Consider the following 22314-nt stretch of genomic DNA (forward strand, 5'->3'; position numbering starts at 1 on the left):
CTGACAGATGCCCCTATGAGGGCACAAAAAGCCCGCCAGAAGCGGGCCACAAACTGTGGGCCCCTATCAGACACCACATCCTTAGGGAAGCCATGTAGTCTACACACATTGAATAACAGGGCCTCAGCCGTTTCCTTAGCAGAAGGGAGTTTAGGCATGGCGACAAAATGAACCATCTTAGAAAACCTATCCACAATGGTGAGTACAGTGGTGTTACCGTCTGAGGGGGGTAGACCCGTCACGAAGTCCAGGGAGATATCCGACCACGGCCTCTTAGGAACTGGTAGAGGATGTAGCTGACCAGCAGGAGCTGCGTGGGATGGCTTACAGGATGCACAGGTGGGACACGCGGCCACATATTCCGCCACCTCTTTATCCATCCCGGACCACCAGAACCGCTGTTTAATGATGAACGTCGTGCGTCTAACACCTGGGTGGCATGCCATCCTGGACGTGTGAGCCCACTGGATCACCTGCGGATGGAGACAAACAGGGACAAACAGTCGCCCCGGCGGTACCCCCTCCGGGACGTCACAGTCTTTAAGGGCCTCATTAACAGACTTCTCAATGGCCCACTGAAAAGCCCCCACTACACAGGACTCCGGTAAAATAGTCTCAGGTTCTATGACAGAGTCAGTGGCAGAAAACATTCTGGACAGGGCGTCCGGTTTGCCATTCTTAGAGCCCGGCCGATAGGACAGGGAAAAATTAAAACGGGTGAAAAAAAGAGCCCACCTGGCCTGCCTGGAGTTGAGCCGTTTAGCAGAACGCAGGTATTCCAGGTTTTTATGGTCAGTCCAAACCAGGAACGGGACCTCTGTGCCCTCCAACCAGTGCCTCCATTCCTCTAGCGCCACCTTGATTGCCAACAGCTCTCGGTTCCCGATGTCGTAGTTCCTTTCTGCTTGAGACAGCCTCCGTGACAGGAAAGCACAGGGGTGAAGTTTATTGTCCTTCTGGGATTTCTGTGAGATGACCGCTCCCACCCCCACATCAGAAGCATCCACCTCCACCACAAACTGCAGGGCCGGATCAGGGACGGACAGGATCGGTGCTGATGTGAAAGCCTCCTTAAGGCGACCAAACGCCTCCTCGGCTTCGGGGCTCCAACTGAAAACAGTCTTCGGAGAGGTGAGGCAGTGCAAGGGGGCAGCCACATTGCTGAATCCCCGAATGAACTTACGATAAAAGTTAGCAAATCCCAGAAACCTCTGTACCTCTTTACGAGATGTAGGTGTGGGCCAGTCCCTGACGGCGCTGACCTTCTCTGGGTCCATCTGGACACTCCCCTCACCAATGATGAACCCAAGAAAGGAGACAGAGGACCGGTGGAATTCACACTTCTCGGCCTTTACATACAGTTGGTTCTCGAGTAGCTTCTTCAGGACTTGACGGACATGCTGGACGTGAGACCTCTCATCGGGGGAGAAAATCAAAATGTCATCCAGATAGACAAAAACGAACAGGTTAAGCATATCACGGAGGACGTCATTCACTAGGGCCTGAAAGACAGCAGGAGCATTAGTCAAACCAAAAGGCATTACCAGGTATTCATAGTGTCCGCTGGGAGTGTTAAATGCAGTCTTCCACTCGTCTCCCTCTCTTATTCTCACCAGGTGATATGCGTTTCTGAGGTCCAGCTTGGTGAAGATCCGGGCTCCATGCAGGAGCTCAAAAGCAGATGACATCAGAGGTAATGGGTATCGGTTATGGATAGTAATCTCGTTAAGTCCTCTGTAATCAATACAGGGTCTAAGGGTCTTATCCTTTTTATCTACGAAGAAAAAACCCGCCCCAGCAGGGGACGAGGATGGTCTGATTAACCCTGCAGCCAGTGACTCATCAATATACTTTTGCATTGCGGCGGTCTCCGGACCCGACAGGGAATATAACCTCCCTCTAGGGGGACAGGTTCCAGGCCAGAGGTCTATGGCGCAGTCGTAGGGTCTGTGTGGGGGTAAGGAAGTAGCCCGGGTCTTACTAAACACCAGTTTCAGGTCATGATAATGTTCTGGTACTTTACTGAGGGCCGGGAAATCCGCCTCGTCCACCTTAAAGGACTGGACAGAGGCCACCGTGGTGTGGGGAACCTGGGCTACAGGCTCAGACTGAATACCTCCCACTAGACAAGAGGCGCACCCCTCCCCCCATGCCCGGACCTTCCCTGTGCTCCAGTCCATACAGGGGTTGTGACGCTGGAGCCAGGGGAAACCTAAAATAAGGGGGTGAGCCTCAGACTGGTACACATGGAAGGACAGAGATTCAGAGTGTCCGTCAGGGAACCGGACAGTAACAGGTTGGGTGCGCTGGGTGATACGGCAAATTAACCTGTCATCTAGAGCTTTAGCCTCCAGCGGTCTTTCAAGGGGCGTCAGACCGAGTCCTAGTTTCAGGGCGAGGCTGATGTCCATAAGATTGGCGTCTGAACCGGAGTCTATTAACACGGGGTGCTGTAATGACAGGGAGGTAGAACTGAGAAGAATCATAGGTTGCAAACGGGAAGAATCTGAAACACACACAGTTCGACTAATTAATCTGTCCTCACCAGTGGTCGACTTGTTCTTACTGGGGCAGTTAGCGACCCGATGACCCTCTTGACCACAGTAGAGGCAGAGCCCTGTCACAAGACGGCGCCGATGTTCCTCCGCAGAGAGACGGGTGCGACCCAGCTGCATGGTCTCCTCCTTAGGACCGTCTCCTGCCTCAGTGACCGGGAATGGTAGACTAGCCGTCGGATTGCCTTCAGTCACCTGGGACGACGGACGGAACCGTGTAGGTTCCGCGTTCCAGAAGGTCATCTGGTCGGAGGTCTGGATGGCAGATTCGATGACCTCCTCCAGGGTCCTTAGCTCCTGACGGAGCGCCATCTCGCGTCCGATGGATCGAGTGAGTCCTGACTGAAAGGCAGTTATTAAGGCTTTCTCGTTCCACTCAGACTCCACCGCCAGAGAACGGAACTCACACACGTACTGTCTAATGGACCGCTCCCCCTGCCTCAGTCTCATAAGCTGTAAGGCAGCCTGCGGTCCTCGAACGGGGTGATCATACACACGTTTAAGTTCAGCACATAATCTGGAATAGGAGCGAGCCACTGGGGATTCCTTTTCCAACAAGGCATTGAAATAACTCAGGGGAGGACCCTCCAATAAACTAGCCACGTATGCTATTTTAGCAGAGTCATTGGAAAAACGCCGTGGCTGAGCCTCTATGATTAACTGAATCTGAGAGAAAAAATTCCTACAAGTCTCTGGGTTACCTGAGTACTTGTTCGGCGGAGGGATATTAGGTTCGTCCAGGGCTCGGGCAGACGAAGCAGGAGGCACAGACTCAACAGACTGAACCGGTACCGCAGTCTGTGTTAGGGAGGACTGGGCGAACTGGGCGGAGAGCTGGTTCATCTTGTCGAGGAGACTGTGTAAAACCTGCTCGTGCCCCCCTAAACGCTGCCCCTGTAACCGGATAGCCTCCCGGACCTGGTCAAGGTCTGCTGGGTCCATATCTGGCCAGTTCGTACTGTTAGGACAAATAGTACGAGTACTGGACCCAGATGCAAGACCCTCAGACAGGAGTACAATTAAAATGGATTTATTAGAAATAATCAGAGTAACAGGTTCACACAGAATGGTAATGAATGTATCTTCAGCTGGACTGAGATGGGGATTCGTCTCGGCTTCGGATCTTAAGTGAACCTCGTTACGGCCCAGGTCGGGAGCACACGAGGGGAACCCGACTAGGAGAGAGCAAAGGAGAATCAGTGGACAGACCAGGTCATACACGGGCAGACTATCAGACAGGCAAACGTACATAGGGTCAGGTAGGCTCACGTACCAGTAGTCCAGGCAGGGGTCAAACCAGGAAAAGGCACCAAGGCAGAGGAACAGACAGGGGTCAGGCGTATTCTCAGGTGTGATGACAAACCAGGTCGAAGACAGACGAGCAGGCAGACGAGGAACAGGCAGAGTCGGAGGTCGAGGGGCAAAACAGGTCACAACAGGTAGGCAGGATCAAAAAACGCTGGTAAGTAATCACACCAAGGGTTGAAAACGAACTGGCAACGAACAGGGGGAAACACAGGGTTTAAATACACAAGAGGGCGGGAAGACAATTGGACACAGGTGGAGACAATCAGGGAGGAGGCGGGTAATCAGGGCAAAGGTGAACACAAAGAGGAAGTAAAGACACCAGACAAGACACATGAGGGAAACTAACAAAATAAAACAGGAAACACACAAAACAAGAAAAAGTCCAGGGACTGATATGACACTGACAGCCTGTTCTCGTTACCTCAGCAGAGCCACCAAGATAATGAAGGACTCCTCTCACCCCAGTAATCACCTGTTTAAACTGTTGCCCTCAGGCCTGTGCTACAGGCCACATAAAACCCAGACAAACAGACTGAGGGATTGCTTCTTCCCCAAAGCTATCACCACAATAAATAACCAAACAAAACATCAATAGAACACCCCCAAGAATACTAGTGTTCACTGCAATAACCTCACCATACCCTATAACATGTGCAATATCTGTCTAATGTTTACAGCCCTCTATATTATATCCTTTTATTTATCCTCTCACTCTACTTTTCCTACAATATTTATTTCTCAAGTCATTTGTGCTATTTCCAGTACCATTTGCACAACTGTCATACTATTTGCACTACTAAATTACATATATATATATATATATATATATATATATATATATATATATATATATATATACACATTTTTTTTTTACAAACATTCCTAGTTGTACTTCTTTTATATATTTTTTCTAATGTAAGTAAGTGTGCCTTCTTACTGTCATTTGTTGTGCCTTGTAATTTCTTGCACTAAATTGGAGAGTTCTATCACAATTTCATTGTACTTGTACAATTACATTACAGAGATTCTGATTCAGATCATATTTATCCGACCTTTACGTCATTGAAATGCGGCAAACATCACAATTCTGCATCCCAGGAGGAGGAGTGGCAGGAAAGACAACAGCCATGGTGGAGGACAGAGTGGAAACTGGACAGTGGAGAGAGAGTGAGGTCTTGGAATTAATAAAGATTTGGGGTGACAATTCTATGCAGGCTAAACTGGAGGGACCATATCAAAACCGTGCCGTATTTGAAAGTACACTGAATAAAAATATAAACGCAACACTGCCCAACGCTCCCATTTTTCATGAGCTGAACTTAAAGATCGAAGACTTTTTCTATGTATACTAAAGGTCTTTTTCTCTCAATATTGTTCACAAATCTGTCTAAATCTGCATTAGTGAGCACGTCTCCTTTGCTGAGATAATCCATCCACCTCACAGGTGTGGCATTATCAAGATGCTGATTAGACGGCATGATCATTGCACAGGTGTGCCTTAGGCTGGACGCAATGAAGAGTCTTCGGGCTAAATTCAACGAGGCTAAAGACGTCAACAGACGAAATGGATGGGGAGATTTCACCTGTCTGTTTAATGACGAGTTGGACTGGATTTTGGGTGACAAGCTGAGCTGTCAGTAGTGTTGTTTTTGTCAGCCTGTTTTAATTTTAGTTTTAGTCTAGTCTTTGAGCCAAACTCTTATTTTAGTCTTTATTAGTTTTAGTCATGTTCATAGCTTTTTCGTCTAGTCAAGTTTTAGTCGACTAAAAACTCTGAGCATTTTAGTCGTATTTTAGTCAGAATAATACATGACTATTTTCGTCTAGTTTTACTCGATGAAAACTGATGACATTCTAGTCTTGTTTTAGTCAATGAAAATTATATTTTAATCTCTTTTTAGTCATGCTATTCTATTTAATCTGGTCAGTATAGTCTTGGCAAAACCAACATTGTCCTTTAGTTAAACCCATTTTAAACCTAAGGATCTTATCATTCTTATGGACTGAGAAATATATTATATGCTGTCAATTACCATATCTATATGAATATTCATGAGGGCAAGTCTGACACAGTTCCGTACAAACCCAGCCTGACCCATCAAGTCCCGTCTGGCTCGGTTCGGGTTGCAGTACTCTACTGTGCAGACCCAGACCGGGAGCAGGTCTTTATGGATCTTTGACATTTGAGCATGAAATGGAAGGTGAACCATCCAGACTTCAGGTGTGAACCGCAGAAGGTGAACCGCTTGGGTGCGAAATGTCTGGTAACCTGCGGACTGAACAGTTTCACTGCAGACACACCTGCAGTAATGCAGCTACAGATTATAATGTCAATTTGTCTTGTCTTGTTAAAGAAAATAAAGAGACATTTTATCACAGTTTTTGTTTTGTAAACTACATTTAGTCACGTTTTTATTAGCCAACAATATTTCATTACACATTTAATTATAGCTGTCGTCACATGACCACCATTTTCGTTATGTCTCGTTTTGTTTTTGTCACACGATAAAGGTTCGTTGACGAAGATATTTCATCATAATTTTTGTTGACGAAAGCAACACTAGCTGTTAGCCGATTGAGCAACTTGACAGTAGCTCTATCATATCGACTGAAGAGGACCTCGAGACTCCAGGGACTGTGTGGACCGCAGCAAGCCCAGTGCTGAGCTCTTTTACTGGTGAAACAGGTGGGTTGACTTGTTAAATTTCAGACTAAGTTGTTCGTTGAAGTACCTTTCTTCAACTGTCAGGGTTCTAATGTTGGGGTATCCTTTTCAGAGCCAACTCCAGAGGGGATAAGCAGGGCCGCCAAGCAGCATGATGGGTACTTGAACCCCCACTGTCTCTTCAGTGTCCTAAGAGAGAAATTTAAAAAATGAAAATAATTACAAAGAACTTGTAGCAGTAATGTTCTGTTAATGTTTCTGTTTGAATGTTCAGTAATTACTGACTGTCAGTATGGTCCTATCTGGCTATGAGGGATAGGAGAATGGATGAGAACGGTATGGGGGCGGAGTCAGTGAGCCGGTGTGGGCGTGGTGAGGTGTGAGCAGGGAGAGTGGATGAGTGAGATGGAGCCAACAGTGAAGTTTCACATTAATTTTTCTGTCTGTTGTTTTGGCGTGGTTACTAAGCAATACTGTACTCAATAAAGCAGCCAGTGTGGAACAAACCCTCATGTATCCATCAGACAATACAAGCATCATCCTGTCATCCTAACATACACTCACAGTTAATGAAAACTTTGAGACCATATTTTTCGACATAATTTTTATTTTGAAACCCTAAACTGGAATTTTTTCATATGAATCATTTGTTTAGTACGGAGCCCGGGAAGGGACATGCAAAAAATAAAAATTATTGCGTTAAAATGCGAAAGTATTGTGTTATGATGCAATAATTTTGCGTTATAACGCAATCATATCTGCTCTCTCTTGCTTGAGGTCCGTACATAATACGTTGTGGTCCAGTTCGGGTCTGACCGTGCCAAGTCTAACATGCCCTCCTGTCCTGTGTAGTATGACCGTAACTCTTTCATTATTTGTCCGATCTGAAAAATTCCAACGTTTTCTGAATGAAATTCCTATTTGCCCAGCTTCACGTCTGTGTGCAGCTTCATGGATCCAGGTGGATGTGAGCTAAGTGTGAATGATCTGCGCATGAGACAGGAGGATGTGTGCATTGGATTCACATCCTTTCTACTCCTGAGCCTAAGATGCTCCACCTGCACTTGTTTACTTATTTTGATCATAAAAAGGTCAGAAAATAGGCTTTGAGTCCTTTTGTCAGTTTTTGCAGACCACTTTGAACGTTCAATATAGCAGTCACTGTTTGTTTTACTGCTGTAATAACAGTTTAAAATGACGAAAAACACAAAAACTGAATTTTTTATTTTTTTTTTTAGTTTTTTTTTAGTTTTAGCAGAAAAACACTGAAATTGCACATGGATACAAGATTTGAAAGTTAAATATGAACTTTGAAAGTATAAAAAGTATTTACAACAAACCGTGTGAGTATTTGCCTTTTATTGTGCAAAAACAGGGTAAAAATGCAAACTCTACAGGTGTTTTACCCCCCCCCCCCCACACACACACACACACACACACACAGGGCATTTGTCCGTTCTGTGTCTGCAGAGTGCTTTCATGTTCATAGTTCTGTCAGAAACAGTTGTGTCAGTTCACAGCTCTGATCCAGGCAGTGCTCCTATGGCCCAGTTTGTACATGGAAAATAGTTTGTTCACCAGGGCCGTGCAGAGAGCTATAAAGGGGCAGGGGCTCAAACTTCCAAAAGGGCACATGAAAACAAATAACCACCAATTACAAAGTTCACATTTAGCTACAAGCAACATTATTAATCCACAGCAAGTCAAAGATTGACCAAATGTTCCAGATCAGTGTTCTCAATACTGGGTGTGTCCTCCTGAGCCCTAACACAGGCTGTGCACCTTCTGCACATACTCTGGATTCACCTCCTGATCCTATCTTGGGGGATGTTGTCCCACTCTTCCTGAAGGGCCTGGATGAGCATCTGGCGGTTGCCAGGTGCTGGATGCCGAGCATACATGGATCTACAAGAATATCCCACAGATGTTCAGTGGGACTGAGATCTTTGACGTGCTGTGGATTAATAATGTTGCTTGTTGCTAAATGTGAACTTTGTTGAACTACTCTTTGTCATATTTTACATTCTCCTCTGGATACTCATCCACTGTTTTGTTGTTTGTTGTATTTTGTTAATTAATTAAATGTTTTTTTAAGAACAAAAAAAGAATTTGTTTTCATATTTAACTAGAAGCACTCGGAGAGCGCAGACCTCCACCAAGGCTGATCAGTGCCCCCCCCCCCCCCGATCACCACCAAAATTTAATCATTTCTTCCTTATCCCATTTCCAACAAACCCTGAAAATTTCATCCAAATCTGTCCATAACTTTTTGAGTTATGTTGCACACTAACGGACAGACAGACAAACAAACAAACAAACAAACAAACAAACAAACAAACAAACAAACCCTGGCAAAAACATAACCTCCTTGGCAGAGGTAATAAAATGGTGTGAAATGGCATCACATAGAATATGTGATAAGTTTCTTTTGATGTTCAGTTTCTATATAAGAGGAAATAAAGATCTAATGTGTAGAAGTTTTTGTGTGTTCATACCCTGCAAAAATCTAAATCTTACCAGGTGTATTTTTCTCATTTCTAGTCCAAATATCTCATCACACTTAAAATAAGACAAAATCACCTAAAGAGTAACTTTTCAGTGAGATATAAGAACTTGGTTTTAGACAATAGATCTGGAAAATCTTATTTCAAGAAATCTTAGTAAGATAATTACCTCCGCCAAGGAGGTTATGTTTTTGCCAGGGTTTGTTTGTTTGTCTGTTTGTCTGTTTGTTTGTTTGTTTGTCTGTCCGTTAGTGTGCAACATAACTCAAAAAGTTATGGACAGATTTGGATGAAATTTTCAGGGTTTGTTGGAAATGGGATAAGGAAGAAATGATTAAATTTTGGTGGTGATCGGGGGTGGGGGGGCCCATGGGGGGGGGGGCACTGATCAGCCTTGGCGGAGGTCTGCGCTCTCCGAGTGCTTCTAGTTTTCACTTGTTCCATTGGCAGATTTTTTTGCTTAATTCAAGTTTTTTTTTTTTTTTTATTGCTCAATTCACCAAAAAAATCTGCCAATGGAACTAATGAAAATTATCTTGGTAAGATTCCTTGAAATAAGATTTTCTAGATCTATTGTCTAAAAATAAGTTCTTTTATCCCCCTTACAAGTTACTCTGTAGGTGATTATGTCTTATTTTAAGTGTGATGAGATATTTTGACTAGTAAATGAGAATAATACACTTGGTAAGATTTGGATTTTTGCAGTGTAAGTCCAAGACAAATTCTTAAAAACAGATGTTAAATTATGTATAAAAATTCCCTAAAATCCAATATATTCTGTATATGCTACCATTAAATTTTCCTCCTGGCCTTCTGAAACTATATAATACTGTCGTAGAGAGTTATATATGGACAGGCAAAAGACCAACGTTTAGCCGTTCAAAATTATATGGGGCCAAAGAAAATGGAGGCTTATCATTGTCCAAAATAGAGTGGTATCAATATGCCTTTTCACTCTCCCAGTTAACTAAGATAAATAATTCGCAGGAGCAGTTGTCTTCCTGGGTTAAAGTAGAAGAACTGGTGGCCACCACTTCCCTTGAGGCATTTCTTACTCAGAGGGGAAGACCGGTACACTTTAAGGACCCAGTACTGACATTTGTGCAAGAAACTTGGATGGGTGCTCACCAACTTATAAAATCTAGCCCATACCTTACTCCTTAAACCTCTATTTGGTATAACAAAAAAATATTAATTGGCAAAAAACCTGTAATATGGGAGAAATGGGCCAAAGCGGGAATAAACTTGCTTTGTGACTTACTCAGCGAAAATGGATTGATGTCATTTGATGAAATTAAGCAAAAATTTAACCTTAGACAAGAGGAGCTTTGGAAATTCATACAGATTGGACACTGTATTAAAACTACCCGGGGGAGGAACCCTGACCCTGTGACCAGGATTCAAGAGTTAGTCTTTGTAACTACACATAAAAAAAATGGAGCTTCTAAATTTTATGAACTTTTCAGGGAGGCACAATCCCCCCATTTGGAGGGGCTGAGAATGTGCTGGGAGAAAGACCTGGGTGAACAGATTTCAGCAGATAGATGGAGGAAGTTGGTTGCATCGTGGCATAACTGTTCTCGTGAAGCACAGTCTCAGCTAATTCAGTACAAATTGTTAAATAGAAACCACTGGACACCTAGTAAAATGGCCAAACTAAAACTTAGGGACAGTGATAAATGCTGGAGGTGCCAGAAGGAAGTGGGATCTCTTGTACACATGTTATATTCTTGTGAAAAAAATGTACAACTGTGGGAAGGGGTTGTTACCCTCTTAAATGATTTGTTCCGAATGCAACTGTCCAGGACTCCTGCTCTGTGTGTTTTGGGTCTGCTGCCACACAATAACACTCTGACTGCAAGACAGAGACTGTGGATACGTTTAGCTACTACCACAGGATGTAGAATAATTCTGAGACACTGGAAGTCATCTAGTCCCTGCTGTTTTAAGGAATGGATTGAATTGATGACAAGAATGGCTACCTTTGAGCGAGTCACATATAGAGTAATGGGGAGAGAAGACATTTACAATAAAGTCTGGGGCTCCTTTCAGATGTCAATAGAGAGGATGTCTATATAAACGTAAGGCGCTGGGTCTGGTCTGATCTAATCCAGTATACTGACTGATAGGTTGAATAAGAGGACAAATGTTGAACTTAAATGTAAGGCACAAGTGTTTTTTTTTTTTTTTTTTTTTTAATTTTAGTTTGTTTGCTGGTGTTTGTTAGTGTTTGTCTTAAGTGCATATTTGAAAACCAGACAGTGGATGATGTTTATGTCTTCTATTTTGTGATGATGGCATATGTTGTACTGTCTGTCAAAATATCAATATAAAAAAAATAAATAAAAATTATGTATAAATGCATGACAGTGAATGTTAATAACTAGAAATACCTTCATTTTACATCTGGTTTTACACCTACTTTTACAGTGAAACATTGAATATGTAGTTTCTTTTCATTATAGGACATATTTATGATGATATTTGGGTTTTCCAGTTAAGAAATAATCATATAGAGGAAGCGTTAACCCAAGCCAAACCATTTAACATTACATGATAATAATAAAGTTTATATTGTAGTATTTATAGCTGTATCATTTAATATTGACCACGTTGATGGGAATATTTATGGAGGTATGTGGTTATTTCAAATAAGATTCACTCAAGATGTCTGAGGCGAACGCGGATATTACGATAATCGATCCAGCAGTTTCTGAAACAAAAGCAGAAATGTCAAAGTGTTGGCACTGATGAAAGAGTCGGGGGATTTTACATAAGTTTTATAACTTGTACACCAAAAGGGCCAGATTTAGGTATTGGATGAGAAGAAGACTTAGATGTGTTTTCTTTTTACGCAATTTTATATTGGTTTAGCAGAATTTAATTACTTCAGCACATTTTAACCCATTCAGACCCAGTGGTACTTTTATGGCAGCTTCTAAATGATTTTTTTCTCTCTTTTTAAAATTTCTCATGTGATTTATCACCATTTATTATAATAAAAACCTCTGTGTTTTGTATTTTTCAGTGTAAATCCCTTCCTTTACCCTATATTTAATTTACTGCTCATGTAGATGTTCATTAAAGCTCAGAGTAAACTTAAAGGTGTCATGTCTGCTCCCAGACTGTGTCTGGATTTGTCTGTCTTTTATGTTGTCTGTCATTTCCTGTTTTATTTTGTTAAGTTTCCCTCATGTGTCATGTCTGGTGTCTTTACTTCCCCTCCTTGATTGTTTCACCTGTGTCTGATTACCTGACTCCACCCTGATGTGTTCCACCTGTGTCTAATTGTCTTCCCTCCCTCTTGTGTATTTAAACCCTGTGTCTTCCCCTGTCTCGTTGCCAGTTTGTTTGCTACACTCGTGCTTACTCACCAGCGTCTTTGGATTCTGTCTGCCAGTTGTGACCTGTTTTTGTCTCCGACCACCGATTCTGCCTGTTCCTCATCTGCCTGCTCGTCTGGTTCTGACCTGGTTCGTTCATCCGACTTCCGATTCGGCCTTTCCCCTGATTACCTCAGCCTCCAACGTGTTACCTTTGTGTTTCGACCCTCGCCTGGACTTTGACCGTGAGTAGCCTTCTCCTCATGTCCCGTTGCCACCTGATCTGCTCTCCTGTGTATGACCTGGCCTGTTTTTTGACTATCCTCTGTTTTGCCCTAGTCGGGTTGCTGTCGGTATTTCTCCGGCTCGGCCGTGCTGACCGCCCACTGTCCCCGCTCACAGCCCGGACGTCGAGTCCTGAATCACACGCCTTCACAGACGTGTTAATAATTCTGTGCTGTGTTTTTTCTCCTGTGATTGTGTTTAATAAATACTCAACTTTTCATCTGCGTACTGGTCTTGCATTTGGGTTCAGGCTTTGTACTAGTCCCATTACAGTATAAACTGGCCAATAAAATGAACCCAGCAGACCTGGACCAGGTCCGGGAGGCTCAACTCAACAAAAGAAAATAGCACCTGCCAAACACAAAGTCACAACAGTCAATACCGGGTATGGCCTGTTTGTCACTCTCTGTCTCTGGATGTGGTCTATGGTCAACAGAGCTGTGGTGTTGTGGCGTTCAACCAGGTTTGTGATTGTGGGTTGGGAACAGCCCATCCATGGGCCTGGCTGTATGACTGGAGCTCAAAGCGGCCTCCACCATACCCGGTGCCCGGAGACGTTGTTCACGTGATGGACGTGGCATGATGCCGTTCACTGGATTAACAATGGAGGCCTTTTTTGGGCCTTTATATAGGCTTTCAAAACCAATCCTCAAATTGTGCACGGACCCACTGAGTATTGCTCAATGTGTATTTGGTCCACTTTTGCAAAGAGACCAACCCATATGCAATGAACCGTGACAACATGACAACTCATCATTATTTCAACTACCCCAGCACTAAGGCATCAATAAATCCACAATGAGTAATTACAACACCCCTACAAGTAGAAATATGCAGACATTTCTACCTCAAAGTTTCTATTGACTGTCAGTATACTATTGTAATACATTTAATAGGTACTATAACATAATATATATTATTATTATTGTACCCATTGAGTGTAATTAGCACTAGTACAAATATCCAAATGTATTTAACACTGTTCACATCTTTAGCCTTTAGCCCAGGAGGAGGTGTGTCCCTGTTCATTAACTTAACAGAGGCCTATCTCACCTCTGTTCCTCCTTTGGCCTGACTGTGTAAATCAGTGGAAAAATGTGGGATCACCATCTCACCTTTTTTCCGGGATCTCTGTGTAAAAGTTGCTATTGACAAAACAATGAGTATCCTTCAATCAAAACAAGGAAAAAACAAACAAAACAGTGAAATAATATGAAACTGATAAAAGTAAAAAAAAACAAAAAAACACTAAATAAATAAATAAATAAATAAATAAAATGTATTGAAAATTAACTCAGACGTGGTTCAACAAACTAAAGAAACTGGTCTGAATCAGAAACTATTAAGAACTGACACTGGTTTATGGATTGTGTCATTAGATTACATTAAAATAAAGGAATTTAATGACGTCAGTGAATATCTTTAACTTCTTTTTTTGATGAACTGATAATTAGTTGAGTTTAACTATTTGTATTTGTTGTGGATTTGGATGAAATGTGATAAAACATTGCATGATTAAAATCAGTGAATTTAGTACTGTTGTGTTTCAACCAGCAGGTGTCTCTGTTTCTCTGTTTAACTGGACACCTTGAATACAATGAGCTGATTATTTGAATGTAACACAAACACTCAACAGAAAATAATAAAGACTATATAATGAACAATAAAACTTTAGACAAATAACCGACGGAAGTAACCTAAGTGATTAATGAATGAATGAACTGAAACATATCAGAACAACAGATTACAGATAAGGATTAATATTAGGATTAATATTATTTATTAATACACTTTTTTAAAATAATACATGTAAGTGTGTAGTGATGAACAGCAGCAGAAGCAGGAAAAAAAACTCACATTCCAAAATATTTTCTTCTCTTTTTGAGAAAATGTTCATATTTAACAGTTTATTCGGAAAACCGAAACATTCTAGAATAAAACCATATTATGCTTTGAGTGAACTCAATCCCTGACATTTAGATAAAAGTGTTAAAATACTAAATTATTAAATATTTCAAGTTTTTTTTCTTTGTGGAGGGGGCGTGGCCTGATTCCAACTTTACGAGTTTATGCGTCACGGGGCGCGCTGATTTGCTGGGGATGCTGTCCGTCGGGCGGTAGGCGGGGCCTCAACTTTCATTGAGAAGCTTGGATAGGTTCTGATCTGACCCGCAGAGATTTATGAGAAGAAAGAAAAGAAAAAGAGAAAAGAAGAAGCAGAGGAACCAGAGCAGAAGGTACCGACGGAGGTTCACCTGGAAAAACACCAAAACTGCAGCAAAAACAGGACAAGGCGGACTTTGACAAGTTTGAGGAGCACTTCTGCTCAGATTCTGGCTCTTAAATCTTCAGAGGAACATTTGTTCTTCTTCTGTCTCGGAGCTGGAGGATGTCACCGGGACGCACCTCCGTCTGTACCCGGACCCGGGGCTCCTCCGCCGCCGCCGCACAGCTCTGACAGCCCCGTGCTGCCGGAGAACCCAGAACCAGAAGCAGAAGCAGAACCCGCACTGGATGTGGATCAGACCTGGGGCTTCAGGATGTCCCCGGAGCTGACTGTGGGGGTGGTCTTCAGGGTTCTGCTGCCCCTCAGTTTGACTGCAGGTAAATTCACACTTTTTACTGGAAACCTTGACTTTGTCAGAATCCGGTTCATTTTAGTTTTTTACACTTTGTTTTAATCACTCTTTCTTAACGTTGTTATGAGGAAAAACTGAGGCTTGTGGGATATAACCCCATTAAACAGTTTAAAGTCATTTTGTTTTGTTATATCGTCAACCTCATAGCATTATTGCCTTAGTCATATTTCTGGCCAGATTTTAATATCTGTATAACTTTACTGTCCTAACACTGCGGCTTCATTTTGCATCAAGCTCTGACCTGAGAAAAAAAAAAAAAAAAAAAAAGACTTAGGGAATTATATCATGAGACTAACGATGTGAACAGTGTTAAATACATTTGTGTATTTGTACTAGTACTAATTACATTCAATGGGTACAATAATAATATATATATTATTTTATAGTACCTATTAAATGTATTACAATAGTATGTCAGGATGAGAGGATGATGCTTGTATTGTCGGATGGATACATGAGGGTTTGTTCCATACTGGTTACTTTACTGAGTACAGTATTAGTTACTGTAGGCCGTAACCACGCCAAAACAACAGACAGAAAAATTAATGTGAAACTCCACTGTTGGCTCCATCTCACTCATCCACTTTGTCTGCTCACACCTCACCACGCCCACACCGGCTCCGCCCCCATACCGTATCCCTCATAGCCAGATAGGATTTTAGAACTGGGGGTATCTATCTATCTATCTATCTATCTATCTATCTATCTATCTATCTATCTATCTATCTATCTATCTATCTATCTATCTATCTATCTATCTATCTATCTATCTATCTATCTATCTATCTATCTATCTATCTATCTATCTATCTATCTTCTTGAGTTTTCTGACTGAATGAATATTGGTAAACAAAGGCCTACCTGATCAACACTAGCCATGCATGATCAAACTGTTATTTGTCTGGTATGTCAATCACAAAACTTCATGCCTTCTGCACATTTTTTATTTAAACATTTGCTGATTTCAACCAGATGAAGAATCTCATTCTCAGCACAGAAACTTGAATTGAATTCTGACAAAAAAGCAAAAACCCTATGTGCAAAAATTTATAATAAAATAAAATTGAAGTGATTCCCAATCGTGCCTTCATGTAAACGCTTATAAACATAACTATGTGTATGATAACAGAAGTATACACGTAAACAACCGATTCAAATCAATAAAACTAGAAGCACTCAGAGAGTGCAGACCTCCACCAAGGCTGATCAGTGGGCCCCCCCACCCCCGATCACCACCAAAATTTAATCATTTCTTCCTTATCCCATTTCCAACAAACCCTGAAAATTTCATCCAAATCTGTCCATAACTTTTTGAGTTATGTTGCACACTAACGGACAGACAAACAGACAGACAGACAAACAAACAAACAGACAGACAGACAAACAAACCCTGGCAAAAACATAACCTCCTTGGCGGAGATAATAAATAAGTATAGCCTACATGGCATGAAATGTGAAATGAAATTCACACTCTGAATGAAATATTAGGAATTCCCTCTGTAACTTACAGAGGAGTCAAGGTGGTGCATTGCATTTACATTAGAAGTCGAAACATGGAGCTTTGAAAATGTAACGTCCAAACTTAACCGTTCCCAGTTTAAAAACTAAGCCATCAGGGGACATGGAATTTGAAAAAATTGACAGTTAATGAAATGAAACAAAAACCCCAACGTTTATGCTTGTAGATGCTAGATTTCAATGCTTTACCGACTTTAAAATTCTGGTTTACAAGTACACCTGAACGCACCATTAGTTGTAGGCATGTAAGGCAGGACAAACACTGGGATGTTAATAGATCACCTGTGCTGTGTTATTAATTGAGGATTACGTGGAAAATTGAACAGCTTGCTTTCCCAACTCAGCAAGGATCTGCTCCAGGCTCCTATCTCCCACCTTCTTGAATCGGTGTATTTTATAGAGGGTCTACACGTGACGTCACTGCTAGCAGAAGTCACCGTGGTTCCGCCCACTGAGTGTCAGACAGAGGCAGATGAGTAGCGGCTTTGGCTTGAATACTATGAAAACTTTAGAACAGTCTAAAAAATGGGGCAGAGCTGTTGTGTCACTGATCGCACAAATAGGTTTAAAAGCACTGGGAGCTCTCGTTTTAGCGGCGACCTAAAGCCAAAGACAGAAGAAGCAGATGGATCGCTGCAATTCAGTGAAAGAACTGGAATCCAGACAACCAAACCTGGATTTGTGGTGGACATTTCGTGTCAGGTAACATTAATTTATGCTGTGTTCTTGCGTAAAGTCATTCCTTAAATTACATATCGTTTTGGCTAACGTTACTTCTTAGTAAAGCTCTTAATGTTAGCATCTGTCATTTAGTTCTAGATTTCAGAACTGAATCGTTTGTGTCTTCAGTTGTGTGATTGTGAACCTTGTGCTCTACATGATTTGTAAACTAGCTTAAACTGAGGCTAACCTAGTTTTCCAGATCAGGGTCTACTGTAGCACACAGCTGTTGGATCTGTGTTGGATCCAGTATTTGATGTGAACTCTCCTTAAATCTCCACAGTACCAGTAGATCATCCACTCACTTGGGTCAGTACTAAGGGTTCAACTCCAGTAAATCAGTAGTGAACTGTGAGCACTACTGCTGGGCCTTTACCGCCCAAATCTCCGCCAAGAAACTCCGTCTGCACTGACACAAAACCTCCAAAACAATAGTATGTTGAATGAAAGCACTCACCAGCTGGAATCCTCTAATTAATGATGGCGAGGATGGACACAACTCTGGGTCTGTTGGATGCTTTCAGCCTTTGCATTGGGGATTTTCCCGGCGTTGAACTCAGGTTCATGTAAATGTCAGGATAGGTGATTTCTGTCCCAGATCAGTGTTGGTAGAACACTGGTTGTTTGGTAGCTTGTATGGATCCATGTCCAGTCCAGTTGTCTTTAATTTCATGTTCTATTCCACATTTTTCCCGGTCTCGCTGTAGTCACTGCTATGCTCTGCCATGTTGAGCCGGTTTGTTTTTGCCACTCAGTCTGACCTAGAGGGGCGTGGCCTGGGGGGAAGTGATGGCATTCCCTCTATACTGATCAATTTGGGGGGTGGGATTGGATCACTATAAATCTGGGGGGGACATGTCCCCTCCGTCCCCAGTGCCATCTGCGCCCATGCTCATAGCCCATACTGACAGTCAGTAATTACCAGGGCTGGACTGGGACAAAAATTTGGCCCTGGACTTTTTGATCCAGACCAGCCCACCACAATGCAGGTGCTGTACTGACTCGGCCTGTTAATGTACATACACACAAGCCTTTAATACCACCACTGTTACTGAACAATATCCCTTTGAATTCTGAAGCTTTCAATAAAATAACTCCATAGTTAGTGTGTTGCTCACTTGCTCTTATGAAGGATACTGACAAAGGGATTTAAGATTCAAAGTGTCACTAATAACAGTCTATGGATGGACTGCTTGGGGTCTCTAGTGAGAAAATTTCCACTGGAGATGATGTACTGGGCCTATCCCACATCTGGACACAGTAAGTAGAAGAATATTATGGAATAGATTAAGTATCAACAAGATAACGTGCAAAAAATTAATCTGCATGCAATTAGAACTTTGGCTAATTGTCTAAAGTATGGAAAACAATAGTATAATGATTTAAAAAATGGACAAACAGTTTGAAACTGTATAGTCTATAAAGCATGATATAAGAGGAAAAACATGTACACACAGTGAACCTGAAAGCTGTAGCTAAGTTGTGTACTGCATTATGAATAATATATGCAGATATTTTATTGTAAGTGTAGTTAATCAGTGCTTCACTGATGTGAACTGTATAACACGATAATGTTGAAAGTAAAGCGCACATCTGTGTTATTCAGTTTACCACATCACCACCTCCTTCACAGTGTAATGTCTGCCTCATCATGTTCTACTTCAGTCTCCGGCTCGCGTACCATGTTACTGGTGGTTTCACCGTCTCCATCCTCATCAGACTCACTGTCAAAGTGGCGCTGGCCCCATACTGCTGTTGCTGTGAGGGACCCGGTGAAGCAGCAGCCACCTTCCTACTAGCCCCAACCCCTGCAGCAAACATCATCGGAATTTTTTACTAGTTGCAGCCTCAGCTGCTAGAGCTTTTCTTTTCTTCTCCTTCAATATTGCGGCACCGCCTACGGATTTTTTTGTCACCTTCTCCATTTTACTAAAGGTGGGGTAGGACATCTTGGAAAAATGGTTCGAGGAGGCTACATTTTGAAAATACACAATTCAAAAGTCCAAACCCGTTTCCTCAGACATCCCCCTGAAGCCATGGCTCCAGAGTACTGGCATGTGCTATGCTTGTTCCCAAGGGTTCACGAGCACTGCACAGCATCAATTCGCCCATCTCCGGCCCCGGCCCTGGCTCCAACCCTGGTTCCAGCTCCGACCGTTAATATATGGTAATATGTTAGTACGATGTTGGTACAATGTTAGTATGATGTTAGTATGATAATGTGTTATTAGTAGGGCAGAGTACAAAAATCGATTTGTTTGATTTTAGATTGATTTCATTTTAATTTTGCGTAATCAATTAATAGTGGATGAGATCGATCTGGCACGGGAGGGATGCGGAGGAAGGGTGGGGGAAGCACCTCTGCGGGAGGTCCTCCCATCCTCAAACTCGAACCCACAGTGTGGAGAACCTGGCCACCCGGAGGCTCTCTGCGGTGGGTCGCAGAAGCCAGTCGTTCTAGGAATATTAACTTGGATCCACACTCAGCCATAGGTGATAATGTGGAGTTAGAGGAATAGTAAAGCGACAATGACAGACCGTTACCCCCACTCCAACTAACACTCACAGAGCTAAAAACCTAAACTAAAAAATGTTTAATTCTCACATATATCTGATCAATCATTTTATTCGGTCCGAATAAAATAATTGGCCGAGCCTGGCTGAGCCACCTGTCAGTCATCCATTACCACCGTCCTGCATCTGATACCGGTGCCTCTGAATCTGATGTTTCACTCGCGCTGTTTGTCCTGTCACTAACCGCAGTCTCCTATCTAGGCTATGAATGGATAGAACTCAAATGCATGTGTTGAAGGGAAAATACGGATTTATTAACAGAAACAACAACCAAGGGGAACAAACCAGAAAACCCGATTGCAGCAGTCACAGTCTGGTGAATGAAGGATAAAGTCCTGGCATCTGGCGTACTTGACTCCACAGACACATCTGCACAAAGCTACATTTTTACAACAGTGGGACTCCGTGTACATGTACTTTGTGTCACTCAGTGTAGGATAATGTAGGATGATAAACGTATGGACTATGAAACCTCAAATGTCCATGGACAGTGAGTCTGCGTGCTCATGGTACGGCCCACTCTGCCCAGGTGATGAGGTGCAGTGAAGACAATGACCTCGCGCTGCACAGACCACACCCTTAAAAACAGGGTCTGCTAATGAAACAGGAGCCGCTGCTGTGCAGCAGGTGGATGATGTGTCTGATTGCTGAGGGAGGGGTCCGCGGCCAAGCCGAAGCAGACCGGACCTCCACCTCCACTTCCACCGTGCACATCAGATGAGAGGAGGGGAGCGTCAGAGCTCAGGTGGGGGGAAGCAGGCAGGGCTCTGGAGGGAGGCGGGTTGTTAATGTTCAAATTTTTACTAAGTGCTGTAAGACATGCCACATCGGTAGGTATAGCTTTAAGAGCAGGTTCATCTATTTACTGCTGAAATGTCATATTTATTTCCTTACTAATATCAATATTGATCCCAGTGTTGATGTGTTGCATGGCTGCTGCAGTCAAATAATCAGCTCACAGCTCAAAGTTGTACTTTGGTGTCACTAGCCTAAATGAATCTGAATCAATCAATTAATACTGAATCGAATCAATATCGAATTGAACTGAATCGAATCATGATTAATCGATCCAGAACCTTATGAATCAAAATCAAATCGATTAAGGAAATTGGCCATGATACCCAACCCTAGTTATTAGTGCGTAAGTCAGTGTTTCCTGTGGTGGTGTGTAATGGGGGAGGATGTGCACAGGTCAGCCAGTTTCCATCCAATTTATTCAATAAGGGGTGGTATATACAGGGTGGTGCAGTCCGTGCCGCGAAAGTGAAACTTAAAACGAATTACTAATTCCTCTGTGTCTCACTGTTGTGAAGCTCAAAACCTTTTCTCTACCTCCTGAAACTTCACATACTTTCATTTGAGGGGGCAGGACATTTGTTTATGGGAGCATTGCCCCCCCAGAACTGGCCCCGAGGTCTATTACATATTATATATTTGTATAATAAGTCTAATACGATGGTGATGATTTTTTGTATCAAATGTATGCGTCACAGCAAAACCTTACCAGCAAAAACGCTGATGTTAATATGATGTTAGTATGTTTAGATGATGTTATTATGATGTTAGTATGTTCAGATGATGTTAGTATGATGTTAGTATAATAATATGATATTAGTGCGCATATGTTAGTATGATGATAGTGTATTAGGATGATGCTCGTATGATATTAGGATGATAAAATGATATTAGTATGTTAGTATGTTAGTATGTTAATATGTTAGTATGTTAGTTTGATGTTAGTATGGTCTATTATGGTAGTGTGATATTGGTAGGATGTTAGTATGATATGGGGTTGCTAAATTAACAAAAGTAGGCTAGTTAGCCTTTAACTTGTCAATTTACCATTCTGCTACCATGTAAACTGTTCTTACCTTTTACTTGACCTGGTGGTCCAGTTGCCAGAATGTCTCTGGGTTTGACATCGCAAAGACTGCTGCAATCCTCCAGTTTGTGCATGTGTCCCCGCTGCTCCTGCTAATCTGACCTGGGAGCTAGCAGGTCTGAAAAGGTCTCTCATTTCACTTTCCAGCGAGCTGCACAAGGCACGATGACAGCAATGTGACAGTTTCAGGGGATGAGAGGATATTTTTAATACTCTATACTCTATTGCTTGCTGCAGTACTAGAGTCTTGTTACTTCCTTCCATGCTCAGTCAGGACCTGAACATGACCTACCGCTCCTTTTCAGCCAATCACAGTGTGACAAAAGATCTGCCTTCCATTT

At 42.4% G+C, this 22314-nt stretch overlaps 1 protein-coding gene across 2 annotated transcripts in view; it reads left to right on the forward strand.

The window, feature by feature from the left end:
• Window positions 1-14808: 14808 nt before the first annotated feature.
• The window catches only part of LOC115411038 (piezo-type mechanosensitive ion channel component 2-like), an 88843-nt gene continuing 81337 nt past the window's right edge, over window positions 14809-22314 (forward strand). For both annotated transcript variants that reach the window (XM_030122971.1, XM_030122972.1), the window contains exon 1: window positions 14809-15244. In XM_030122971.1, the coding sequence (XP_029978831.1) occupies window positions 15181-15244 (64 nt within the window). In that variant the 5' untranslated portion in view covers window positions 14809-15180. The remainder of the gene's footprint in view (window positions 15245-22314) is intronic.

This window comes from Sphaeramia orbicularis, chromosome 20 (assembly GCF_902148855.1).
Source record: "Sphaeramia orbicularis chromosome 20, fSphaOr1.1, whole genome shotgun sequence".
Lineage (NCBI taxonomy): Eukaryota > Metazoa > Chordata > Actinopteri > Kurtiformes > Apogonidae > Sphaeramia > Sphaeramia orbicularis.